General features: G+C 43.2%; 2 protein-coding genes across 9 annotated transcripts in view; one reads left to right on the plus strand and one right to left on the minus strand.

The window, feature by feature from the left end:
- The window catches only part of arhgap23a (Rho GTPase activating protein 23a), a 72,626-nt gene extending 52,766 nt beyond the window's left edge, over nucleotides 1-19,860 (plus strand). For 5 of the 8 annotated variants that reach the window (XM_056402084.1, XM_056402081.1, XM_056402077.1 and 2 more), the window contains 17 exons: nucleotides 4,628-4,783; nucleotides 5,773-5,884; nucleotides 6,157-6,196; nucleotides 7,368-7,505; nucleotides 7,625-7,933; nucleotides 8,044-8,105; nucleotides 8,189-8,307; nucleotides 9,295-9,413; nucleotides 9,497-9,649; nucleotides 9,833-9,911; nucleotides 10,036-10,109; nucleotides 10,260-10,349; nucleotides 10,450-10,575; nucleotides 10,693-10,734; nucleotides 12,083-12,176; nucleotides 15,595-15,626; nucleotides 15,798-19,860. In XM_056402084.1, the coding sequence (XP_056258059.1) occupies nucleotides 4,628-4,783; nucleotides 5,773-5,884; nucleotides 6,157-6,196; nucleotides 7,368-7,505; nucleotides 7,625-7,933; nucleotides 8,044-8,105; nucleotides 8,189-8,307; nucleotides 9,295-9,413; nucleotides 9,497-9,649; nucleotides 9,833-9,911; nucleotides 10,036-10,109; nucleotides 10,260-10,349; nucleotides 10,450-10,575; nucleotides 10,693-10,734; nucleotides 12,083-12,176; nucleotides 15,595-15,626; nucleotides 15,798-17,240 (3,188 nt within the window). In that variant the 3' untranslated portion in view covers nucleotides 17,241-19,860. The remainder of the gene's footprint in view (nucleotides 1-4,627; nucleotides 4,784-5,772; nucleotides 5,885-6,156; nucleotides 6,197-7,367; nucleotides 7,506-7,624; nucleotides 7,934-8,043; nucleotides 8,106-8,188; nucleotides 8,308-9,294; nucleotides 9,414-9,496; nucleotides 9,650-9,832; nucleotides 9,912-10,035; nucleotides 10,110-10,259; nucleotides 10,350-10,449; nucleotides 10,576-10,692; nucleotides 10,735-12,082; nucleotides 12,177-15,594; nucleotides 15,627-15,797) is intronic. The other 3 variants (XM_056402079.1, XM_056402080.1, XM_056402083.1) reach the window with 3 other exon arrangements.
- Nucleotides 19,861-20,565: 705 nt separating this feature from the next.
- On the minus strand, nucleotides 20,566-22,517 carry hexim1 (HEXIM P-TEFb complex subunit 1). Its single transcript, XM_056402086.1, has one exon. It carries the CDS (start codon nucleotides 22,177-22,179, stop codon nucleotides 21,085-21,087), a length of 1,095 nt encoding a protein of 364 aa, XP_056258061.1. The 5' UTR covers nucleotides 22,180-22,517; the 3' UTR covers nucleotides 20,566-21,084.
- Nucleotides 22,518-26,011: the final 3,494 nt, after the last annotated feature.

The following is a 26,011-nucleotide window of genomic DNA, read 5'->3' on the forward strand; positions in this document are numbered from 1 at the left end:
CTGCCTGCCCCCGGTTCCTTAAGGTCACCTCACCATGCCGAGGAAATTCCTTCCTCATTGTGTGTTTTTGTTTGTGTGTGTGCAGGGCAGTGCTGGAGATTTACTATAATTCCTAAGATGTGTCAGTGTGTCTTCATATGCAGTTTTCACTTCAGCAGAGTTTTTTTTTCTTGTTACAATTTTAGTTTTTTCATCTTTTAAAGGTCCATATAATATAAAGGTAGATGTCCATGTGTTGTTGATTATAAAGCAGGTCTAGGTTCTATATTAATACTTTCAAAGTATAGAAACTGAGCCTTAAAACGTAACTTTGTGGAACTTTGTGATGTCACAACAAAGCAGTCATGAATCTCTGCCATGCCCCAAGCCCCGCCCACCTGGCCCACCATCCAACCTTGCAGGATTTGGTTTCTCTGTATTTACCTGAAATCTGCTTTATTTTTATTCAATCACTCAGGAAACCTTTGAGATGGTTTTTGGTTCTTAAAACCACAAATATCTTATTATGGATCGACACATATTATTGGACATTTAAAATTTGGATTTATGAAATGAGAAAAGCTGAATGGACAGAGAAGTTTAATCACATTAAAAGTGGCTTACAGTATTTTTCGTCTAGAAGTTATTTTATATGATTAATAGCTCTGGAAATCAGCTGTATGAATTGACTTGGCGTGCTTCTCTGACGTGCTCTGCAATTTTATTACAGTTCTTTATGGTCAGTTCACAGCGGACAATCTGAGATTTTGCCTGTAAAATACATCTGAGGCAAGAAAACTTACATTAATCAATCCACTTTTGTTATTGACCAAGAAGATGCATATGCACTTACAATTGCATTTTAATTTGCAACATTTGAAAGTTTTTCAAAAGTTACAAAAGTTGGATTAAATTAGTCACATGTCATGAAAAACAGCCTGATTTTTGCCATAAAATAAGAATGATAATCTGCCATACCTTCAGTGTTCGTAGGATATGCAGTTCTGTGTCTGTGTGAGGCTTCTTGCATGATTATGTACAGTAATGGCCTGGCCACAGTATGTTGGTGTCAGTGGGAGGGAGCTGTGATCATGCCCCGGCTTGTTCCCAGTCCTGAAAGGACTGAAAGAAAAGGTGCTCCGCAGGCTTCAGACTGGCTCGTATCACTTGACATGCACAGCAGCCATGAAGTCAAACCATAGGCAAACAAAGTTAGTCAGTCAGAAGAGCTGTGCCTCGATCACCCTGTCACCGCCCGAGGAAAAAAAAGCACTGCTTCCCCTAATGCCGAATAGATTCAAATCAGCTGACTTGGAAGCTTTGACCCGACTTGGAATGAACGTCGATATTTGAGCCAAGCCGCTCTCGGCCCGAGAAAGTCATTTAAAGAAAGAAAATCCAGTGGATCAGCAAACCAGGAGGCATCTCTGTGCCTCTCTCTCAGTCTGTCTGTCAGAACACATTCTTGCCTCGTCCCTTCACCTGAATCAAACGAAGCCACGCAGTCAGAGATGCAGGCCGGGACATGTTTAATAGCCACAAACTGAAACTAGGCTAGTTTCTCCCCATAGACAAGAACTTTTCTCTTCTTCTGTCTTTCTCCATCGCTTCATCTCTGTGACAGAAATGCAGATATGATGTGGGTCTGTTTGGGAACACGTGGTTTAATAGTCTGTTGCTCTTATCTGTGAGGTAGCGAGCACAAAGACGTGTTGTGTCTGAAGGCAAATGTGTTTTTATGACGTCTTGTATAGAGATATCGCAGTATCTTTCTACTCCACTAGCTCATATGAAATGAACAACATCATGTCAACAGATATAGTATTTTACTCTGTGCCCACTCTGAGTCTTTCAACATGAATCTGAGCTGTAAATCACCAGGAGGTTTTTTGTGGCGGCCCTTGTGGGGAACAGTAGGGGCCCATACACCCAGCTCCCGCCCTCAATGCTGCTATTGTGCTGCTCTGGAAGATGAAGGGGTTTGTCTGTCTGTGTGGGGGTTCAGTCGATGACTGTCTTTACTAGCTGCACCCTGAACATGAGAGACCAGGACCAAGACCTTCTGTACTGGCTTCTGTCCTGCTTCGAATAGGCTTCTTGTGCCCTGTGGCTTGTCTTACAGGCACCAGCCCCCTTTTCTTTTTTTTCCCCTCTGGCTTTTTAATGCTCAGTTTCATTCTCTGTCTTTTTTTTTCTACATTTCTGGTTTTCTTTTCTCAAAGTCTCAAAGTTTAACAAAGTCTAGGGATCAAACCTTTTTGGTACGGACCAAAATGTAACTGTAGCACCAAAACTGTCAAGTACCGAAGGTTGCCATCTAATGCTTGGTCAGATTTATTGCTTTCTTTGTAAAGCTGCAACAATTAGTTCATTAATCAGTTAGCTGAGCCACTGCAACTACTTTGATAATCTGTTAATCATTAAGTCTTTTTTAAAGCCGAAATGTTGATCATTAACTCTTTCCAGCTGTTCCATTATGAGGATTTGCAGCTGTTTTTGTCACATCATAATAAACTGAATATGTTTGGGTTTTGGCCAAAAAAAACAATTGAAATGAATTCATGAAATTTTCATTTCAGGCATTTTTTACTGATCTGAGATTTTATTGACCAAATTATTAATTAATAAAGAGAGAAAATAATTGGCAGAATAAACAACAATAAAGGTAATTTACTTGTTAATCTTTAATCCAATTCTTACTGATTTAAACAATAGTTTTTAGACTGTATAATTTCGGCAAAGTTCAGGTATATACATTATACAGCTGCACAGTATTTAACATTTGAGAGGATTTTCCACCAGAGCATCCGTTTTCAGTAAGTAAGTAAAGTTAGTAAAGGCAGCCTTGCTGTACACTTGGTATTGGCATTTTTGAAGTAATCCAATGTGAGTTTTGAGAGAATTAGAAGATATTTGTGTATATTCTCAGTCCTTAAGGGAGCATGTCATCCTGAAACTCATCTGACAAAGTAAAAATCACCAAGCTTAGAGATGTGATGCATTTTCTCATCCACATATTGTGTCGATGTTTTTTTTTTTTAAGTCTCTTTTATTCCTTCCTTTTTTCTTTTTTTTTTACATTTTCCTACTGTTCTTGCTCTCTCTTCTTTCTTCCGTTCTTTTCCCCATGTAGTCTCTGACTGCTGACTGTCACATATGAAATGGGATGGACACAGGACATTGAGAGTGGCAGTGTGGTGCAGTATGTTGCTCCCCTCTGCTGGTCCATCTCTGTCTCGTGGCTCTGAGCTCACTCTCTGGCTGCCTGTTAATGACGGCCTTTGTTAAACCCACAGCCCGGCTATTTCTGTGCTGCGCTGTAAACAGGCAGATTCCTCATCCCAGATTGGGAATGTTTTCCGCCTTATGTCGGGCTCTAGTGTGCACAGTAGTGAAGAATAGAACGGCAGTGGCGGGAGAAGGAAGAGCGCCAGAGGGAAGGAGACGGAGAGACAAAGGGAAGGATGATGGATCAGTAATGTTACATTATAGTAAAAGATGCAGCGACAGAGAGTGAAGGAAAATGGAAATAAATGACAAACTGAGAAAGCCCAGCAAGAATTAAAAAAAAAAAGAAGAAGAAGAAAAAAGGAGCATGTGGTGGTCTGAGGGGGAGGATCTCCGTCCTGTTGTCTGAGGCTGTGCTGCCCTCTGTTGTTTCCACATGGAGCAAACCTTTCAGTCCTGACAGTTTAAAAATGTCAGCAGCAAATCCAGCTTCTCATCACTTTATGCAAATGATGAGCCGGTCTCCAATCCTCTCTCAGTGAGGAAGTGTAAGTGTGTGTACGCATGAAAGTGTGTTTGTTTGTGTGTGTGTGTGTGTGTGTGTGTGTGTGTTGTGCTTTCACATCCTTTTACATTAGCTCAAACTGTTAAACACTTGCGACCTATAAAACTGCTTTATACCTTTGTCTTCTTGAGCAATGAAGCTTGATTAAAGACACAACCATTACCCTGCTCATCCGCATTCAATGCCCAACAGAGTTCTCTACTTTCTACTTGTTGGATTGTGACAGTTTCTCATGCACGTATCAGATCATACGTGACTGTAGATTTCATAAAGAACTGAAACCTGCCGTCGGCAAATCTCTGTCACAAAACCCCCCTCTGTTAGATACTGAATTGCTCTTCTTATGGCAACAGGAGACACAGGTACTGCTTTATGTGTAAGCTATTTGCCTATTTTTCCATGTGCTAGCGTGACTTTTTGTCTCTGTAGTCAGGTTGCAGTTGTGTTTCTTCTTTCCTGAGACAATTGCACAGGTTTTAGCCTCTTTTGCAGATTTGTAAATGTTTGAGCTTGTGATCTTTGTTTCTGTGTACGTCCCACTGGAATATAGAAATGCCCCATGTAAGAGTGTGGCTGTTGTAATGTAAATATAAGGTGAAAGAAATAGAAATTGTGAAATGCATTCTTTTTAGTTGTGTGTCTCTGACGGTAACCCTGCGCTTCCTCGTGGTTCCACTTCCTTAAACACCTCTCCTCACCTTACCTCCTCCTGATCTAACCCCTGCTGTTTGCCTTTCCCTCCTCTTCCCTTCTGACCTCTTTCTCTAACACCTAACCCTATCCTTCCCTTCTTTTCTCCTCCTTCTCTTCCTCTCCTCCTGCGTCCCCTGCCTCCTTCCCTCCACCCTCCCACAGATGAGCCGACCAGCCCCGGCGCTGATTTGCGTGCCCGCCACGTGCCGGCGTCCTCCGTGGTGTCCAGCGGCATGAGTTCGGCGCCCGCTGTTGCCGCCAGCCCCGCCTCCCCCACCTTCCACTTCCCCCTCACTAGGCTCTTCTCACACGACTGCAGTGAGTGCCCCCCCCCTCCTTCCCCTCCTTTACTCCCCACTGCATGCAGCAGAAAAGTGTTTCTCTACCAGTGTACAGTAGATTATCTGTCCTCTTCCTTCAGAGAGGGATTGATGAAGTGTGCATGAGACTTTAAAGCCTCCTGGCCCCCGTTTCTCAACAGCATCATAAGGCTAGGATGATCTTGGTCTGTGGGCTGAGATTATCTTAGCCTTAAGATGTTCTAAAATTCAAAAGCATGAAAGGCATTTTTGCTTGTTTAGTCAGAGAAATGTAAGAGAAATCGGCCAGTTTCAACCCGCTTCTAATAATCATCATCAAGGATTTTTCCAAAATCAAGTGTCGTTTTTTGCTTCGCTTTGCCGAATAATGCTGTTTCCTTTCACAGCACTTACTTCTACAAGTTGATGATTTATTGGAAACTGGTTGAAACTTTAAAACAAGACTTTATGGCCTCAGTAATTGACAAAAATCGATGAGATTTTTTGTCACTGCTATATAATGTTTGCATGCTGCATTTGTAAGTTGCATGGAAATTATACAAACATGTTTGTTGAGAATGTGTTTGGTTCTTTCTCTGTGCATGAAGCTCCACAGTCAGTGTGCTGTAGATTAATTAAACTCCCAGGACAAATCTAGACTTGCATGACACTTTTCTTTGATGAATAGTTCAAATGCATGTGAGTCTGTATCCGCAGAGCCTATACCTGCATGCCAGTGGTGGGAAACAGTCTAACCCACCGCCCCAGCTCATCTCCCCACCGTCCACCCTCACCCACATCACCCACTCACTCGCCACTCAAACGCCCCGACCTCCACCAACCACCACCTCCTGCTTCCTCCCTCCCTCTCCCCATCTCCTAATCCAACACCGTCCACTCTGGTGATTGGCATTACATCAACATTCTGTCTTTCTCTCTGTCTCTTTCTCTTTTCTTCTTCTCTCTCTCTCTCTGTCTGTCTCTCTCATTCATCCTCTCACCGAGCAGGCAGTATTAAATCCAGTCGCCGTTCCTCCTATCTTCTAGCCATCACCACCGAGCGCTCCAAGTCATGTGACGAAGGACTCAACACGTTCAGAGAGGAAGGCCGGGTGTTCTCGTGAGTACTGCTGGAGAGACAACTGGCTCTTAACTGGATAGAAATGAAATCCATTTAACTATATAGCACTTACCGTGCACTTCTTTACCTGATCTCCTTGCACTTATCGAATAGATTTCGTATTCAGTACTTCCACCAAGGTTTCCTACTGCACTGAAGCTTTAGTGATATCCCTCACTTGTAAGACACTTTGGATAAAATGAGTAAATGTACATGTAAGTACGTGCAGGCAGACGTTTTGACAGTTGTGTTGTTGTTGTTGTTCTCTCCAGGAGGCTTCCAAAGAGAGTGAAGAGTTTCTTCACTGACGGGGTGAGTTGTTAACTTTTCGTAAACATTCATAAAGTGACAAATTCTTCTGACTTCTCATCATCCGAAACCTCATTTAGTATAAATCCAGGTCGGGTCGACTGCTTTATCATTCACCTGTTATTCAGTAAACTCTAAACAAAGACGCCCTGCAGTTCAACAGATAAATTTGTTGAATTTTGACTTAATGACATTTAAAGACAAAATAAGGTGTAAAAAATTTAATTTTAAGACTTTGTAAGAAGTATTTGATGTGGCTAACTACAGTGGGTGACCACAAGTACACAGACAGTGGTATATTTTAAATTTCAACTGCAAAAGCAGCAGTTACAAGATGATGCCACAATGAATTTCCCGATGCTTAGTTTCACTTTTTGTCCTACAACCATTGAGATATTTGCCTGTGACAGGATGACACGTGCAAAAGAGCCATACAGTCAGTGAACTGACTCAGTAAGTTATACAGGCACATCTGTCTTAGGTTTGCTAACATTAACCACCATAAGCAAACTGACAATGTAACACACTCAGTCCCTGAGTGTGTTGAATTGCATTTAGTTGCTTATTAATTTGACCTTTTATTTGTAAGAGGAACAATTTAATGTTTCGTAACGGCAGAGACGTGTTTCAAAACAGTTTGTCTAAAGAAATCTGCTTTTTCCTGCCACATCAGAAACTGTGATAGATAGAAGCTCCTCAGTTGTGTGAAATTCGGACACAAGTTGGAATGTGTTTATAAAAGTTTGACAGGAAGCATTTTTAAAGTAACATCTGGCCACTTTACAGAGGCACGACGGAGACCAGATCGTTGCTTCCTAAATTTCTGACATCTGTTGCAAAATTGATGTAATGTGGCAAGAGGAGAAGTCTTGAAAATCATGACAAAGCAATGCCACACAGTGGAAACCGTGTCTAAGAGAAGCAAAGGTTAAGATAAACCCTCAGTAAAAACTATGATCTCATCAGGTTGATTCAAAACCTCAAGAAAAACATCATGAGATTTTAAATTGCTTTTTGTTGCTTGTTTCTTTTGATACAGTCTCATAAGTCGCCTTCTGTCGCCCATACCTTTTGATTACCATGCTCAAATAAAAAATAAAAAAAAGTCAGATTCAATTTTAATTCTCCAGGTCTCACAACGACTGACAGTAGAAAATCTGACTGTGTGTTTCAGTCTCTGGACAACCTTGGGACGGCAGAGGAGGTTCGATCTAAACGCCACTCCACTTCAGAGCTGGGAAACATCACTTACAGCGATGTGCGGCGAGAAGGATGGCTGCACTTCAAACAGATCCTCACGGAGAAGGGCAAGGTGAGCAGAGCGAGCCTGACAATGAGTGAGATCTGAAAAGAATGGAAAGCAAGCGCTCACTCACATCACATCACATCACATCACATCACATCACATCACATTTCCTCTTCCCTCCGCAGAAGGTGGGCAGCGGCATGCGTCCGTGGAAGCGAGTCTTTTCGGTGCTTCGCTCCCATTCGCTGTTCCTCTACAAGGATAAGAGGGAGGCGGTGCTTCGCGGGGCCACGATCGGCGGCGCAGCGGAGGACGAGCAGCCGATCAGCATCCGGGGCTGCCTGGTGGACATCGCGTACAGTGAGACCAAACGAAAGCACGCCCTGCGACTGACCACGCAGGACTTCTGTGAGTACCTGCTGCAGGCGGAGGACCGGGAGGACATGCTGGACTGGATAAAGGTCATCAGGGAGAACAGCAAGACGGACAGCGAGGTCAGAGGACACACCTGCACCCGTCACACTGTCACCTACTTTTCCACACTGGACCTGCACTTTGTTTTGATTAGAAAAGTCAATCGTGTGGATTTGTTTGTGTGTTGCAGGAGCTCGGCTTCTCCAGACAGGCCCTCATCAATAAGAAACTGAATGATTACAGAAAACAAAGGTCAGTTACCTGATAATCATTTACACTTAAACACAGTGAAGCAGCTGTTCCCACTGTCCTCATCTCTCTGTCTCCCCCTGCAGTCCAACAGGCAGCAAGCCCGACTCCTCTCCCAGGATGCCCCGCATGAAGCCTCCCTTCCTGCTCGCCAAGACGGACAACGCCGCTGGAGCGCCACGCTCCCCGAAACCAGAGGGCAAAGGTCAGTGTCAGGGAAAGAAAAATCACTTCTCTTTCACTTCACTTTCACTTCACTTTACTGTAAACCTGCTACTATCATGTTTAGAAAAAGACGGGACAATAAAACAACAATAATCAGATCTATTAGTCGCAACTTGTGAATTTGCACCTTCACTTACAAAGTAGTGAATACCACATGGTTCAGTCCACTTCGCGCTTTTTGTGAAGGCACCATTAGTGACTTACTGTCACAGCACACCTCCAGATTTGACAAGTGTAACATTATTTTTAATTAAAAATTAGAGGTTAGTGAGATTATTACCTGGAGAGAATAAACTTTCAAATGAATTGGCGATAACGATGGTGTTAGAGTTCAGAGTAATTCAGTTTTATTTAATGTTTGCTTTATTTTTTTTTTTTAATAAAAACCATTTTATACTTTTCAAAACATAAACACAAATGACTCCAACAGTACAAATGACACACAGTTGCCACAAGAACTAAAAATCTGTGTTAGGTCCAATGTACAGACAATGTGTGCACAGTAAAGCACATTGCACATGAAATACCCACAAATAAAGTCTGCGCAGGGCATTCATATAAACATGTCAAAGTATTTAAAATAAAAGTACAAAAATCAAAGCGTGTATATATTACCTACATATATATGAAGAATGGTTTAGTTCCATTTCAGTCGACAGTGATGCAATAAATAAATGACTGAAGAGAACGAGGGAAAATGAATAAAAATAACATGCTCAAATCTTCTTCAAATAATTCATTTCACCTTTAAATCTGTAGGTTAGATGATCCAGGTATTAGATCAAATATCAGTTCAAGCAACCCCACAGCTGTAGGTGGTGCACTATCAGAGTATTGAGGAAGAAATCTTTTTTTGGACAGCAGAGGGCAAGAGTGTTGAATAGCCTGTTTTGATGAGAGCCTTTGATATAAGGACTGAGTAAACCACGAAGCGCATACTGAGGCTCTGTGTCCGATCTGTCCTCAGATGAGAGCAGCCCGCCCAAGTCTCCGTGGGGGATCAACATCATGAAGAAGGCAAAGAAGGCCGGGCCCAAAGCTTTCGGTGTGAGGTTGGAGGAATGTCAGCCGGGAGCAAACAACAAGGTTAGCCACGATATCCTCCATCTGAAGCTGAATGCTTTAAAACTGATTTTATTGTGATTACATGCTGTCTCTGTCCGTCTCAGTTCATCCCGATGATCGTGGAGATCTGCTGCGGTCTGGTGGAGGACATGGGTCTGGAATACACCGGGATCTACAGGGTTCCCGGGAATAACGCCATGGTGTCGATGCTTCAGGACCAGCTCAACAAGGGCGTCGACATCAACCCAGCAGAGGAGGTGAGGGAATACAAATCCACATAGACACTTACTGTGGGAAAAAAAAAAAACACCACAGAGGGAAAAATATATCCAGATTAATGGTATTTAAATGACAGGTTACTCAATAAGATCATATTAGTAAATGCAGATGTCGAAATACTGTGATCTCTGACTCCTCTCTGTGTCCTCTGCCGTCAACAGAAGTGGCAGGACCTCAACGTCGTCAGCAGCTTACTCAAATCCTTCTTCAGGAAACTCCCAGAGCCGCTCTTCACCAACGGTGAGTACAACCGTGTTACGACAAGACGTCACAGATACTGTACGGCCTCATCACGCTGCCGCCGCACATTCAAATCACACCGTCTTATCTCGCGGGTATTTTAATATTTCTATTATCTTTACAGACAAGTACAACGACTTCATTGATGCCAATCGAATGGAAAACGCATCAGACAGATTAAAGACCATGAAGAAACTGGTATGTCTTTGTTTGTGGTCATGAATGAACAGGGTCATTTACCTATTGGCTAATGCTTGTGCATGTGTGTGTGTGAGTGTGTGTGTCTGTAGTAGTAGAAGTCCGGCATGTTCTGTCAGTATTGTCATACCTCTCGTGTCTCTTTCGTAGATCCGAGACCTCCCAGATCATTATTACCACACACTGAAGTTCCTGGTTGGACACCTGAAGACTGTAGCAGACCACTCGGATAAAAACAAGGTGAGCGAGACGGAGTGTGTCAGTGTAGTTGCAGTGTAATCACGCAGCTCTGTGATGTCCCGGGTGTTAATGCCATGTGTGTGTCTTTCACCCTGTGCAGATGGAGCCTCGTAACCTGGCTCTGGTGTTTGGGCCGACTCTGGTCCGGACGTCCGAGGACAACATGAAAGACATGGTCACACACATGCCTGACCGCTACAAGATAGTAGAGACGCTCATCCAGCATGTGAGAGACGGCACACACACACACACACACACACACACACACACACACACATGCATACACATACACATTTACTACAATGACAATGATATAATATTTCTTTCCCTTTCATTTTTGTAGTACACTTGGTTTTTCACTGAAGAGCTCGACAAGGATGAAAAGGTAAGTTTCCCGTGTTATTCTTTTATAGCACACAGATAATAAACCTTTGGACTTACACATTGAACCTCTACGTACGACAGAGGCAGTGATTTAAAAATACATCTGCCAATCTACAGTAGCTCTGCCAGTAAATATTCAGTATTAGTAGCTTAAAGTAAACCACCTTTTATAAAATAATAATAATAATAATAAAGTTTATTTGTATAACACTTATCAAAACCACAGATTAGTGCTTTGCAGAGGACACAAATACAAACTGTACAAGGTTATTATTATTTTGACATAATAAAAAGGCTCTTTTAATAATAGTGCATTTTCGGAAGCTACATATAAGAGAAAAATCCTTTTAAAAAAAAGAGGTGATTGAGTAAGAATGTGTTTTCAGACACACAGTCTGAGTTTGTCAGACAGGTTGTTGACAGAGCCTGAACAGATGCTTCATTTTAACAAGCCGTTAACAAGTCATGAAATATTATTTTATTAGTCAAACAAAATGTGCCAGTGGGGGATGACTTCACCTGTTTCAAAGTGTGCTTGTTTCAAGAATGTATCTTAACAAACCACAAAAATGTTGCTCTGAGATCAGCCATTTGTTGTTGTGATTTTAAACTCTGTGTCTTTTTCTGGATTCTAGTGCAACTGCATTATTTTTTCTTTTTTTAACATGGTGACAATAATTCAGAGAAATTCACTGAAACAACAAAAACTTCACAAAAACCTTTTTTTTTCCAGAAGAGGAAGTCATGAGTCATGAGATCAAATGACTTGACTAACTAATTATCCCTGACTGCGCTCAGTCACGGCTGTCTTTACAATATTTACAGTACCAGATGCATTGAACACTTGTGATCTAAGTCCAACCCTTTTTTATCTTTTTGTCATTCAGTGGAGTGATGGTGCTGTTTGATAAAGTCCATTATGTTTGGTTAGGTTACACTTGATCATTGATCACTTTAAATATGATCTTGTAGTTTTATCTTTATGACTTATTTATTCAAAAGCCGAATCTGTAGAGAGAGCACATCTGTACATTTAACACCATGAATCTGTGCATGAACGTTTTGTGATCTCTATCCAATAACTACCAATTGCCACATTATAAAGTCTCTTCAGTATAACGCTGCTGCTGCTGCTGCTGCTGCTGCACTTCATTGCTAGAAATTTAGCTTAATTAATGAAGGATAACGAGTTGCCCGTGAACTGTAACATCCCCAGATCAGGTCTGACATTTGTTGCATCTCTTTTCTCGTTTACTGTCAAAATATACTTTTAAGTAAACGATAGTCACTAGGAATTGCAGCCTTTTGTTGGGTAACTGAATGTTTTTATTGTCGTGTGTTCCCACCAGACGCCGGTGGACACGGAGGACGTACAGCCCGCCCCCAACATCGACCACCTGCTGTCCAACATCGGCAGGACCGCTCTGCTCGGGGAGGCCTCAGGTGAGGACGCTGTTCACTGCCGTCGGCCAGTCGCTGCTGGCTCTAACCGAGCCGACCGATAGCATTCGGGGTAGCTGTAACTGGCAACCCAAAATGAAAGCTGCTTTCTGTTTAATGGAAGTAGGAAATTCCCCAAAAGTGTGTCATAATTGCAATCTTTGTGTTCCAGTGAACTGAGGGAAAGAAAATACATCCATGAGGCGAGAGTTTCCCTTAAACAGGATGATACCTATATTTATTAATACAGTTTCAAATAGAGGCTACACTGTACATTAATTCAGTCCCAATAACAGGTTTTTTAACTTGTTCTCAATAATGTGGATTTGAGACTAGACCAAACTAATGATGTAAAATGGAGCTTTTTAACAACATGTTGAAAGGGTTGAAGTCAGACTACTGCATTCCTCTCTTGATTGAAATTCCTCATTGGAAGTTTGTCCCAGTTTAAAGCCAGAATTCCCTACTCTCCAACAGAACTGGAACGCAGCATAAGAAATGAAGTCTTACATCCGTTAGCACTCGGAGTGTTTCTGTGTTTGATAGCGTGCCTTCACTTCTCTCCTTCTGCTGACCTCTTTTTGTCCCTCCACGTTGCTCATCTTTCCCTTTCTCTGTACGTTTCTGCATTTCCCTCTCTTAGCTGAGCCTGTGGAGCAGCCACTGCGGTAGGATGGGAACTCCCCTGGCAATGTGTGTGTGTGTGCGTGTGCCTGTGTGTGTGTGTGTGTGTGTGTGTGTGTGTGTGTGTGTGTGTATATGTGTGTGTGTGTGTGTGTGTGTGTGTGTGTGTGTGTGTGTGTGTGTGTGTGTGTGTGTGTGTGTGTAACCAGTCAGTGCATCATACTGTGAAAGTGAAATAATGGGAGTGTGTTTGTATGAGAGAGATTGTGAGTGGTGGTGATGGTTTGTGTGTCCATGGTCTCCATCACCCTCCTGAAAGTCGGTGTCTCCCTCTCAGTGTCAGACGGAGTCACTTCAGTGTCTCCCCAGTCTGACTAATGAATTAACGGATCACTGGATGCTCTGCCTGTTAAAACTGCTGCATCTGACACTCGAGTGTAAACTGTTGTCTGTCACTGAGAGACAACCCCCTCCCCGGTGGCCTGTCTTGTTGTCACGCTGTGCTCCGCTCATCATATGAGCAGTTCGCAGTCGGTCTAGTCCAATCATCAGGACCCCAACTCCACGCATAGCTCTTAAGGGACTCTAGGTGGCGCCGTTTCTGTCCTGTCATTTTAAAATCCCAGTGACATCAGCTTTTATTCTGATTTTTATTTATTCTTTGTGTGTGTGTGTGTGTGTGTGTGTGTGTGTGTGTGTGTGTGTGTGTAAGAAGCTCAATGGAGGCCCAGACCTTCTCATTTCCTCCTTGGGTTTTCAACTTTCCAGGAAAGCTTCAGTTTCCCAAAGTGCAGCTAAAGTGAGGTCCAGGCTCACATTAACACCAGCTCACTGGTGATCTCGACTTTACACACAAAGAAGTCCATTTATATAGCCCCAAAATCCAAATCCCAAATGAGCCTCAAAGGGCTTTACAGTCTGTGCCACACATGCTGTGTCCTCAGACCCTCGATGGGAAGAAGGAAATATTCCAGAAATGTTCTTTCAAAGCAAAATGCCTCAGAAATATAACAAGACGAGACAAGACCAGACATGAGATTTTGCCATTCACCAACATGGAAATCTGAACCATGTTTCATATTATATCTCCTAAGTTTTTTTATTGATCCTACAGCTGTTGTTCAAAATGGGGACTTAGGCAGGGGTGGGCAGTAATGAAGTACATTTACTTGAGTTGACTTGATGACTTTTCACTACACTTACAAGACAAATATTGTACTTTTGACTCTGATATTTCTATGAAGTACTTCTTACTTTGACACACAGCTTTTAGTCAGTGAAAGGAATTTTATTAAATTTTTGAAAAATGCATCGGGCCATACACTGTGTTCATCACAGAAGAAAAAACAATGTTGTGCTGCTACATCTTTGAACAGCTCGATTTGAACTTAGTGTCTTAACGATGGAGGTGTTAGATAATGATGAGGCAGAAGATTCTTCAGAGACCATGGTCTGATTTGAAGTCTGTTTGAAATGTTAGAAATAAAGAAAGATTCATTTCGTTTTAAAAGTTTGCTCTGTTATTCATGACCAAACTTTATCACTGACAGGCTGTTGTGAGGCGGGTGGGGCATGTTAAATTAAAAAAAAGAAAAGAAAAAAGAAAAAAATACATGAATTACAATGGCTGTCTTCTGGTTGATACAATCGTGTTTTTATGTCTATTTCTCTCAGCTTTGTATCACATTTTACAAGCTTTTTATTCTACAGGTGAGTCAGTCATTCAGTCTGATGTTTCAGAGTCATTTGTAAATACACGCAATAATACAACGTGTTGACATATAAATGTACTTTTGAATACTGAGGTTTTTTTTTTAACTCAAGTACTCCAGTAAATCTGATTGAACAATTTTCACTTGTATTGGAGTAATATTTGACCAGGGGGATCTATACTTTGACTCAAATGGGGAAGTAGAACGTCGCCATCACTAGTGAAGTCCTGGTGTTAAGCTGCAGTTTGGGAAAACTAAGGGCTTTTACTGGATTTCAATGGTGGTACATCTATGATACCAAGAGGGAAAATGAAAACCAGCATCTGTAAGATCAACATGAAATAAACTGGCTTGACATTTGTTACTGATGTCGTTTGGACATGAGAAACGACTCCATCTAGAGCCCCTCAGGAGACGACCATTCCTCCCATGCTCCTGGGTTTCCCAAAAAGAAATTCGATTTATAAACGATGGAGCTTTTATCCTGCAACGGTGTGTATGTACGTTTGTGTTTGTGAGGGACTGTGTTTCTTTTCATACTGTCAATTGTTTCTGCTTTCACGCCTCCAAACGCTTCTTCCTTCACTGATTGATGTCTTCAGTGTTTCCGGTGATGTCATCGGTGTGTGCCGTGATTTTTTTAATGCTCCCAACACCAAACCCTGCTTCCCCCCGTCATTGTTTCTCCTCCACATTCTCCACTGTGTAAATCAGTGTCTTTGTGCCGGGGTGCGTCAGGGGCAGAGGGCACAGAGGAAGACCAGTCCCTGGACAAATAGTAGAGGAATTTGTCTTGTAATTATTATTTTTTTCAGTCAGGAAGACGGCTGCTTATCAGTGATGTCACAGCGGGTGACCTTTCCAGCTGATGGAAAACACCCGCTGTGGCATCGAGGATTAAAGTGTGTTTACGGACGATAGAGAGCAGTGCAGCAGCAGCTTTCCTGTGATTTATTGGGAATTTGTCCTTTAAAAAGTGATGATAACACCAACTGCCTCTGTGTCCTCCACCATGACTGTTCTGGCCTCCTGTTAAGTTCAGTGTATCTGACCCACTTCTGTTTTTTTATTTTCTTTTTCCCCAGACTCAACCAACAGTGACTCGGCTAAATCAAAGGTAACGTCTCCGTACATGGTACAAGGCTGCTCCGGTTGTTCGATTGCAGCTCACACACACACACACACACACAGTACGTGTGTGTGTGTGTGTGTGTGTGAGCTGCACTCGACGCAGGAAATACATCGTCCATGTATGACAGCGTCACAGTAACATTTCTTCCTTTTCCAGGGGTCGTGGGGGTCAAAGAAGGACCTCACAGCCAAGGACTTCCTGACTCTGTCCATCATGTCAGCTGTGACGGGCCGCAAACGCAGAAAGCGCCACAACGCCCGCCGCGTGGGCAGCAGCACTGACGACGACTCAGAGCACGAGCCAATCAAAGCCGGACATCTAGGGGCAGAGGAGGAAGAGGAGGCAGAGTCACCTGTAGGAGACACTGCTCCTCGAGCGGAGGGAGAGGAGGATGACGATGAAGAGGAAGAAGAAGAAGAAGAGGAAGATGAGGAAGTTGTAGAAAGCGGAGCGAAAGAGGAGGTAGAAGAGGAGGCGGTGGCGGTTATTCCCAGTCGGCCGTGCTGTAAAGAGGAAGAAGAGGCAGGAGGAAGGCAGGCAGCGATGTTGCTGCAGGAGGAGGAGGCTCGGGCGGAGGTGAAGGGGCCGCCGTGGCGGGCGCCAGAGGATGCGCGCTCTATCGTTTCTGGTTACTCCACCCTCTCCACGTTAGGGCGCAGCCTGGGGTCAGAGGGGAGGGGGGACGACGCCGATGACGAGCACAGCGAGCTGGTGAGCGAGACGGACAATGAGAGCGGCTTCGCCTCGCGCTCCCTCACCCAGGAGAGACCCAACAAACACCCAACTAGCCCCGTGAACACACAGCCGCCAGCAGCCCCGCGCAGCTTCCTCTACACACACTACAAACCCCCAGTTCTCTCACCCACAAACCTGCTCGCCCCGCCCACACCCCTCACACACACACCAGACTCTGCAGAGAGGAGTGAGGGAGGAGCGCGCTCCACCACGCCCTCGTCCTCCTCCTTCTCCTCCTCCTCCACCACTCACAGACTGCACTCACGGCCTTCCTTCAACTCCCACAAGCTGATCCAGTGTGACACTCTGGCCAGGAAGAAGCTGAAGTCAGAGAAGACCAAGGCTCGCTCCCTGGACCTGTTGGAGCTGCCTGGGACCACAGCTCAGGGTGACGAGGCTGGCTCTGGGTCAGACGGTGCGCCCAGGGTGAGGAGGGAGACCTCCAGAACCAACCCCTCCTCAGGCAGCAGCCAGGAGAGCCTGCGCCTGACACGGCCCAAACCCGCTCTGCCACCCAGCGAGGCCGCCTCCTTCACCCCGACCGGCCCGGGCGGCAGGTCTCTGGCCGAGCAGGTTCGCGCTCGACTGCTGGGCTCGGCCGACGACCTGCGGAGCGTTGGGCTGCGAAAACCGCTGTCGCCTGAGACGCGAAGGAAGAGGCGGGCCTGGCGCAGACACACCGTGGTGGCCTCCCCGACTGAGACGTCCGAAAAGAGACCCCCACTGACTGTCAACGAGTTCCCCTTGTCTCCTTTCAAACAGAACCAGGTCAAAACACCAGGGCTGCCTCGGGATGCAGATGGCCTCGAACAAGGACCGGCCACACGTCAAGCACCCACCTCTAGATTCCACCAGTACCTGTGAGGCCTGCCAGCTGACCCCAACCTCCACAAAGAGGCTGAACCTGCTGACTCTGAGGGGGGGTCTGGCCAAGCTGCTGACCCCCTGCAGAGTTGACTGGCAGCAGCGTAAACAGGGTTGTGGTTAGTTGCCAGGTGCAACACAGGGTACCAATGAATTGAGTCTTTAAGAGCAGCCCACCCTTTTATTTTTGATGAGCTCCGTTTGCATGGCAAGGGGCATTCCAGTGTTGCCAAAGCTTTTGTTTTTTCTTTTTCCTATATGTGTGCTTTTATAGAAATAATACAGGAACAGGACAGAGACACAAACAGACCTCATCACAATCAATGTTACAGCCAAGAATTCTCATTCGAATAATAACCCGAGCATCCTTTCCGTCTTCTCTCTCTTCCGGCCTGGCTCACAGACGATTTAAGTCAAAGGGTTAAATCCCTTTAAGTGACCGGAGGAGGAGGCCGACATGCAGCCTTCCTCTGGTTCTTCAGAGAATGGTGCTTCTTAACAAAGTGGAATTAAATTTCTCCAAACCTACTTCAGTGAGCCAGAGGAGACAGAAAATCTAATAGTCAGGTTGAAACCATTTCTCAACTGATTTTTCATCAGTCTTCCTAATCCTCAGACCACAGACACTGTAAGACTCATTTATACTCCAGACATCAGACACATTAGGATCACAGACACACAATACAGTCGTCTCTCTCTCTACTTGTTAATACTGTTAATGTGTTTTTTGCGCAACAATATTCGTGATAATGTCCGAGCGTGCAGGTGTTTTGTGTTGAACAATTTTGTAACATTTGTACAAAGCCTTGTTAAGTTAACCTTGTAAATATAAATATTATGTTATCATATTTGTTTTTACTTTTTTAGTTCTTTTTTATGGTTTACAAAAAGTGCGTACAAGTGCACAGTCATTTCCTTCAAGATGTTACTTGAAATGTTTCCCTTAATATATTCTTTTTTGTTTTATATTCTCTCTCTCAATATATATATATATATTATATATATTATATATATTTTGTATTAAAGTAAAAAAGTACTTTTATTGTGATTTCACCTCTTGGGTGTACCTGTTCAAAGGAGACAAGATAAACATGACTAACCCTGTTCCTTATTTCCTCATAGATGGCCTTTCTCTCTGATTCTCAGCACTGTGCAGAAAAAAAAAAAGTTATCTCATGAGATTTTGTTATAAATAAGTTTATCTGGTTACTATACATTCAGTAATGTTGCATCAACATGTAGCAAGATTAAAAAAAAAAAAAGTAATTTGGTAATTATTACATTATATTGGACAGTTTGCAGGCAGCTCAGCACCACACTGTGATCGCTGACCTCATCATTTGTTTTCTTATTCATGTCTGGGATTACTGAGCAATGCCTTCACAGATCTGCTCATATTTACTGAGCTCAAGATGAAGTATGTCCCCTCTTGTAATAAAAGACAGAGGAGAAGCCTGAAAGTGTTTAACATACAGTAAAAATACGGTGTTGTGCATACAAACGGCTACATTTTCACTTTGAGCGATCACGTGTTTTCTTCGCACCCCCTCTGAGGGCTCATCTGTCTGCATATTTATTACCTTGAGGTTACGTGACCAGGAGTTTTCCATAAAGTCAGGCTCTAATAAATCCTCCCTGACAGGAGGAAATGGTACATTATAGGAAATGAATACAGAATACCCGCTAACAATCTATTGTTTTTATCTCTCGTTCTTACCGTGGAGCCAATTTGCCAACAGAAAATAACAAACAGGAGTTGCAACTTCCCTCAAGTCATGAGAGACTCGCTTGTTTTCATCTGACCAAAAAAAAAACCCCTGTGAAAAATAATGATGATAATAATAATAGATGATAAGTTCTAGTCTTGTCTTACCTCAAGAGTTTTTCTACAAGTGCCTGATTTCTGGAATGTGTTTTTGTTCTGCAGTGCCATGCTCGGTTCTTATCTTTCTGTTTCCTTTTGTTGTTTCTGGGTCTCCTCCCTCCTTCTCCTGTGGTTGATGGTATAACTAAGGCACTGACCCAAAGATGTGTACATTCAATACAAGCGGTCTAACTGAGAGGCTGTAAAAAAAATTAATAAAAAGAAGCACACTTCAAGCCAAGGACATGTCTATGCACTCTCTTTGCCTTTAAAACAGGCATTAACAGCTGTTACTGATGCTGCTAAGAGGGAAGAGGCATAGTATTCTCTCAGCTGCTTTTTTCTTAACAAACTGAGGCCATCTCTCTTTGCCTAGTGATCCACAGTGTGTGAATATGGTACACCTAACAAGCCCTACCCTAAAACCGCATTAGGTCATGCCAGACAACATCCCATTTCCTCAAAATGAACCAACAGCCCACGACTTCATCAGAAGGAAAACTCAACAGTTGGTGTGTGTTGTCTGAAATGTGATTTACCTAATGTTTCATTGTTGTATTTTAAAGTCTTTTTGTACATACTATCTTAATATGTAACATACTGTATTGTGTACATTTGGAATTGCTTTTGAGTATAACTAATATGAAAATGACTGGACTTAAAAGACTTGTCCGCCTGAAACCATTTCCCTCATGGCTGTGTGCTTTAAAGCAAGGTTATATGATGTAAATAAACAGAATTATGTTTAAAAATATATATATATTTGCATGTGTGTTTGTTTTTTTAGACTTTTGCAAGACACATTTTTTTACTGGGAAGATGAGGCTCACGTTTTGCAGCACACACAACTTAGACTAGGCGCTGAATGATGCCCTCTACAGGCTGCAGGTGAATGAAGTCTCTCCAGGCCCTCTAGCACAGATTGTCTCTGTGCATGAAGGAAACTTCATCTGAACTACTGAGGCTCTGCATTTGAACTTCCTGGAATAATTTAATATTCATGCGTTCTGTGAAAACTGGTAGTAACACAGATCATATTGAATTTATCATCATTCTGACTAAATATAGAGCTTCAGTGAACACCATTTGCAGCAGACTCTTTAGCTTCTGACATGACCAGCCCTTCTCTTATGTGCAAAAATGGTCTAAATAGGGGAATAAACCCAGTTTGCATTTCTCCTTGCATAATATCCTGAACAGATTTAACTCAGATTGGGCTAACCTTCATAAAGAGCATCTCCATCATATCCCATCCCCCCCTTATGCTGTGGCTACAGTCTGTATTGCTCCTATTCAGAGCCCACTGATGTCTTCTGTCTGGCCCATTTCAAGATCCTCACAAGAAAAGCTTTGTGATTATTTGCATGCTCACAAAAGCTACGTACAGTAGCTTCACTCTGCTGCGTCTATGAACCGCTTCCTGTGTTTTAGAGCAGGCTTTACAACACATGACAGATTAAATCAGAATTTCAAAATTTTATTTGAACTTATGTTAACACACAACTGTTAAAATGTTCACTCTGGAATTTACTTCTGCAAAACAGTCTTTGCAAGCTGCCCCAATTAACGGTAATTTGTTATTCAGTTCTGTTTGTTTGTTGGTTTGTTTCTTCGGGGGCGGGGAGGGGGTGCAACATACAATGTTTGTCTTTAAATTCAAAAATTAAACAGTATTATTTAAATGGAAACATACGAAGTTGACCAGGGAAACAAAATATTCTTGTTTTGTCAAATACATTCTCTTTATAAAAAGAATCTTATTTTGAAATATTTACATTTCTTCTCGGAAAAAAATTGAACAGGACAACCTTACAGTCCAAATAGAAAAGAAACGTCAAGTATTGCATTGCAATGCAAGGACTTCATCGTCCAGATGACAAACTGGTTACAGAAAAATTATGACATTTTTTTTTTAAAAATGCAGTAGTCCCGTGTTTTTACCTCTTTCAAAGGGGGTTTTCCCAACTTGACTAGTGTCCTCTAGTTGGTAGCGACCTGGGCCCTGTCCTTGCTCGGCTGGCTCTGCAGAAGGAGCTCCGTGTTTTGGGCCCTCAGTCTCTCCAGTTCCCTCTCCAGCTCTCTGAGCCGGACCAGGGAGCTCTCCACGGTCAGACCCCCGGGCTCCACTGCGCGCCTCAGCCGGTTGTTCTCCTCCTCCAGCCGGGACATACACTTCTCCAGCTCCAGGTACTCCTGCACCAGCTCCTGCTTGGTCATATTCTGCAGGCTCTCTACGTGATACATCTCGTAGGTCTCGGAAAAGTCTCTCTGGAGAAACTCCCCACCTGCGTTCCCGGGCCTCCCGATACCATCGCTGCCTCCGCCGCTGCCGTCATCATCGTCCTCCTCTTCATTGTCGAAGAGGTCCTCCTCGCTGCCAGTGTCCTCCATGCGACTGCCTACCCCCGAGGGCCGCCTGACCCCGGTCTCGGTGTTCAGGTCGGGCTCCTCCCGGTCATGCTCGTCCATCAGGAACTGTGTGGTGTTATAGGGGGCCACTGGGAGCCCTTTGGCGAACATCTCCTCTCTCAATCGGGAAGCCCTGGCTGTCTCTCTCTCTTCCAGGGCTTTCCTCTCCTCCCAGGAAAGTTTGTAATAAGGCTTCCAGTTGCGCTTCTTCTTGGAGGTCCTGCGCCTATGCCTCTTTTTACCCAGACGCGCGTCTAAGCCAGTGTCGGAGTCAATGTGCAAACTCTCCTCTTGCACCTGGTTCAAAGTCTCTTCGCCGGTTTTCCCCAGTGTGGTGAGATTACCGCCATCCGCTGCATGAATTTGGGGGTTCTGGTGAGATTCAGCCGCAGTCGGGCACTTTAGGAGCTCGTTTCCGGCTGCTAAGGCAGGGAACACCTCCCTCTGACCGCCTTTCATTTGCCATAACTTGTCTGTGTTGTTATCCCCACAGTTCTCCGCCCGCTGCTGCCGCCGCTTCTGCTCTCTCTGTCGCCCCCTGTCGCCGTTCACCGGTCCACCACGGTTGCTGGCTGGGAGATGCTCCAAAGCGTCTCCGCTGCTCCCACCTGATGGGCTGCCTGAAGTTTTCAGGTGATGGGTCTGCTCCGCTGGCTCTGTCATCATGGTGATCTGCTCTGATGGCTCCGCTTTAGCGCATTTTTAGGTGATGTTCCTGCTCTCGAAACTGAGCTACGAAGTTCGTAAAAAAACGTTCAACCTAAATATGGACGAAAATATACTTATTTCACAATAAGCCGAAGTCACTAAAGAAAGTTTGAGTGTTGAAGTTTAAAAACAAACTCTCGTAAAGTAAAAGTAAACTTCCAAACAGTAAACACTTGTTACTCCTTCAAGGATTTGTCAGAGCAACTGTCGCTAACTACCATTAACTGTTTCGATGCTGTCAGAGCTGCCGTTCACCCGGAGACCGTGTTCCGCCTTCATAACAGTGTCCAGTGTGCTACTCAAGAAGAGGGAGCTCGTGTTTATATAGCAGCTCCGCCTCTTGCCGTGCGCATGCTGCTGGTTGTAACTCCTGGTGGATTATGGGACATGTTGTTTTGATTTCAGTGAAACACTGGCGGAGACCTCTGTTTAAAACTACAAAGTCCACAAATCTATCATAACTGACAGGGAATTTAACCAATCAAACGATAGAATCTTGAGCACGATAAAGCCCACTCCTCTCTTTGCTGATTGGACAAGAGGACAACTTTGCTGTTGCTAAGCTTAAAGTTTTTTCTGATTGGACAGTTCAATGGTCAATCAAAAGTACGTAATCGACCCCAAGAAAGCAGTCCGGGGCATTTTTATGGAAGCTACTATGTCGAAATGAAGGGGGTATGAATAAAAGTTACGAAATACAAGTTCATTTAAATACTTTCGAATTACATTATATTGTATGTAAAACAATTAAGAATATTTTAAATATTTGACCATAGAGTTTTTCTCTTTCGTTTACCACACAGCGTGACGCCGAATTAATGTTACTGCAAAACCCCTTCCTGTATTTTAAGCAAAATGAACAAAACCTCCAACGGAAACTAGTCCGCCTTGAATTTTCATATGATAAAATAAGTAAATGCAGTTCAATTTCAAAATGCAACTATTTTTCCTGTTTAGTGACATAAAAACGCATGGGGTTGGTGCCAATTGGATCATTAAATGTTTCGGTATGAATATTCTGTGTGTTGTGCGGAGTGATACGTCGAGGGGCAGGGGCTCGGGAGAACTCTGGAATCAGCGTAAACAAACGATAGTTATTGTGAAGCTGCCGCAGAGAGCACAGCTCCGAGCCCCTCGTTGTTAAGGGTGGGTCAGGCGATCTCACACTTGCTCAATAATCAAGTTACCAGTGGACGGAGTGGTGTAGATCAGTTTTGAGTATTTCTTCGCAACCCATGCGCTGATATGCAGTGTTAGTTTTACACTGTTGTATCGTGTTAACAGCTAAGGATAAGATAGCTAGCTAACGTTAGCCAAATGTTAACGTTAGTTAGCAAGTGAGCGCTGTGGTGTCGCTCCAAAACTAAACACCTAATCATAAAGCATCCATAAAGTGTGAATTCATACGCACCATAACCAAAATAAACGTAACGCTTGGGCACGATATTTCACAGAGATAGCTTCTAGCCAGGACCAGTGAAACGAAAAACGCCATATAGCAGATAAAGCTATGCTAGCTAATGCTAACTAGCTTATGCCACGGTGTAGCTTGAATAAAAGTTAATAAATAATGAGCAGCAGGTTAATTTCTAACAAAATGCTTCCTCGTCCATTTGACGGTACAGCTACGGCGAACACGTAACAAACTAAGTAATATCACAAGCTACAGAAATTGCTAATGTTAGCATTCTGCTAACTAGGCCAGTGTGTATACTGGGTCTGCGTAATTGCTGGAGAGTAACGTTTCACTTGAGTTCTCTATTACACAATTGCGATTAATTTTTACATTTGTATTACGACTATCTCTCGGGGCGATATAGGCAACACTCTGTAAAAATACATAAAGACACTTAAAAACAGCTCTTGTTCGTATTAATCCGTGATGTGAAACCCTCGATTAACTATATTAGTTTCAGGAAGTAGACAGTCCCTGATCTTGCAAGGCAGCACTGAAGCTTTCCTTTAGTTTACTGCTAGTTACTAAGCTCTAGTTGGGTTTCACACGCCAAACTAACAAGGTACTCAAACACTGTCCATTATTTTTTTCATAACTATTGACGATTTGTGTAAAATAAACTGCTGAACTAAATTATTGTTTGAAATATGACAGTCTTGTTATGGAACATAAATAGCTTAATATTGGTTTTGTATTGTTCTGTTCTATTGCACATTCTTAACATATACATATTGGGGATCTGTTTTCACACAGTGTCTGTTCACTGTAAAGGAGTTAGTCAATACACTGACTTCATCCTTAACTTTGTATTCTTGACCATATCATGTACACACATACACTTTGTTCACAGTGTTCACCTAGCTCTGTGTATCAGTTAATGGAAGAAATGTGTTGTTCAGTCTGTGACCTCTCACAGTAACTGGTCTCTCCTAACATTGCTTGTAAAGACTGGGAATCCAGAGGCTTCAAACAACACAGGCCTACTGTTTCTACTAATAGAAGCAGACAGAGTTTCTGCTCTGGCAAATAAGAAAGCTGATCTGGGAGTCCTTTGAGGAAGAGGTGATATGTTCCAGTTAATATGAAACCTAATGACCATGGAGATTGAGAAATCATACTAAGGGTTCCCATATTCTCAAATCAAGGAAGGGTGCAGCTACAGAACCAAAGCTGCTCCTGCATAGATCACAGCTTGTGAGGATTAGCAGGCATGACTTAATCTCTCACCCTGTCTAACGTGGTTGTTGCTGCAATTGAGACGAGATGAAAGATAGAAATTGTTATAGGCCTACGCATGGCCTTAAAGTGTAAATTTAAGAATTGGCTGATATCCATCCAAACACAGGAGGGCTGTGCTTTTTAGATTTTCATGAAGACAGCATGTCCAGATTGTTTGGTTTTTTTTGCAAGAATGTGACCAGTGAGAGGCTAACACTGGATCCACCAGCTACATTAAATGACTGAGTGAAAGAAACATATCACACACTCCACCCACCCCACCGAACCTGTTTATTTGAGTGTGTGTGCATGCTCACAATCCCATGTGTGGATGGTTGTGGATCAAGGATGATCACATTTTATTCTCTCCCTGACAGGACCGCCCAGCTGAGCTCTGTCCCGCTCTGCTCTCTGTTATAACTCCATTACAAAGACTTAATTGAGTTTCCAGCCAGTGCTCTGGTACTGTGGGCACCTCTCCATCCAGTCACAAAAAAAAAAAAAAAAACGGGTCTAAGTTTCCTCTCTCACACAGCACATCAGCATTTAGATGCATTTGCACAGCATGCAGATACATCCGGCCTTAGAAGATGAATTTGACGTTACAGAATTGATTGTTGTTGTTGAGATTTACGCAGTTACTTTAAACAACCAACGGGAGGCGCTGTGCTCCAATTCATCGACACGGTAGCAAAGGTTTTTTTTTCTGCCTTTGCTCTGTGACCAGTACTTTTTGAGAGAAAAGAAATGTATTCATTCTCACTTGTGTTTCATATTTTCTGTGAAACAGCCAATGGCCCAAGTATCCGCATGTGTTTGTTACCTCGCCTGGATGAAAAGACTTCAGCTGTTGCATGCCACCCTGATGCAATGGCAGTCAGACAACTGGCAACCTTTGACCTAGGAGTGGACATCAGTACTCATACAAACATAAGTCATGTTTTCAGTTTCAGTCTTTTTTTTTTTTTTTTACCTTAAAGGAGTTTGTGTCACATGGTGGGTGGTGTTAGTCAGGGAAATACTATCCTTCAAATGTTTTATATGCCACGCTTTTACCTTTATGAGCCCAGGATCTTACAGTGCACAAGATTATTCTAATGAGGAGAATATGACTTG

Source organism: Seriola aureovittata, chromosome 17 (genome assembly GCF_021018895.1).
Source record: "Seriola aureovittata isolate HTS-2021-v1 ecotype China chromosome 17, ASM2101889v1, whole genome shotgun sequence".
Taxonomy (NCBI): Eukaryota; Metazoa; Chordata; class Actinopteri; order Carangiformes; family Carangidae; genus Seriola; species Seriola aureovittata.

What these genes read in the sequence shown, in the direction of transcription:
- hexim1 (XM_056402086.1), bottom strand. Translation starts at nt 22,179, where the DNA reads ATGATGACAGAGCCAGCGGAGCAGACCCATCACCTGAAAACTTCAGGC.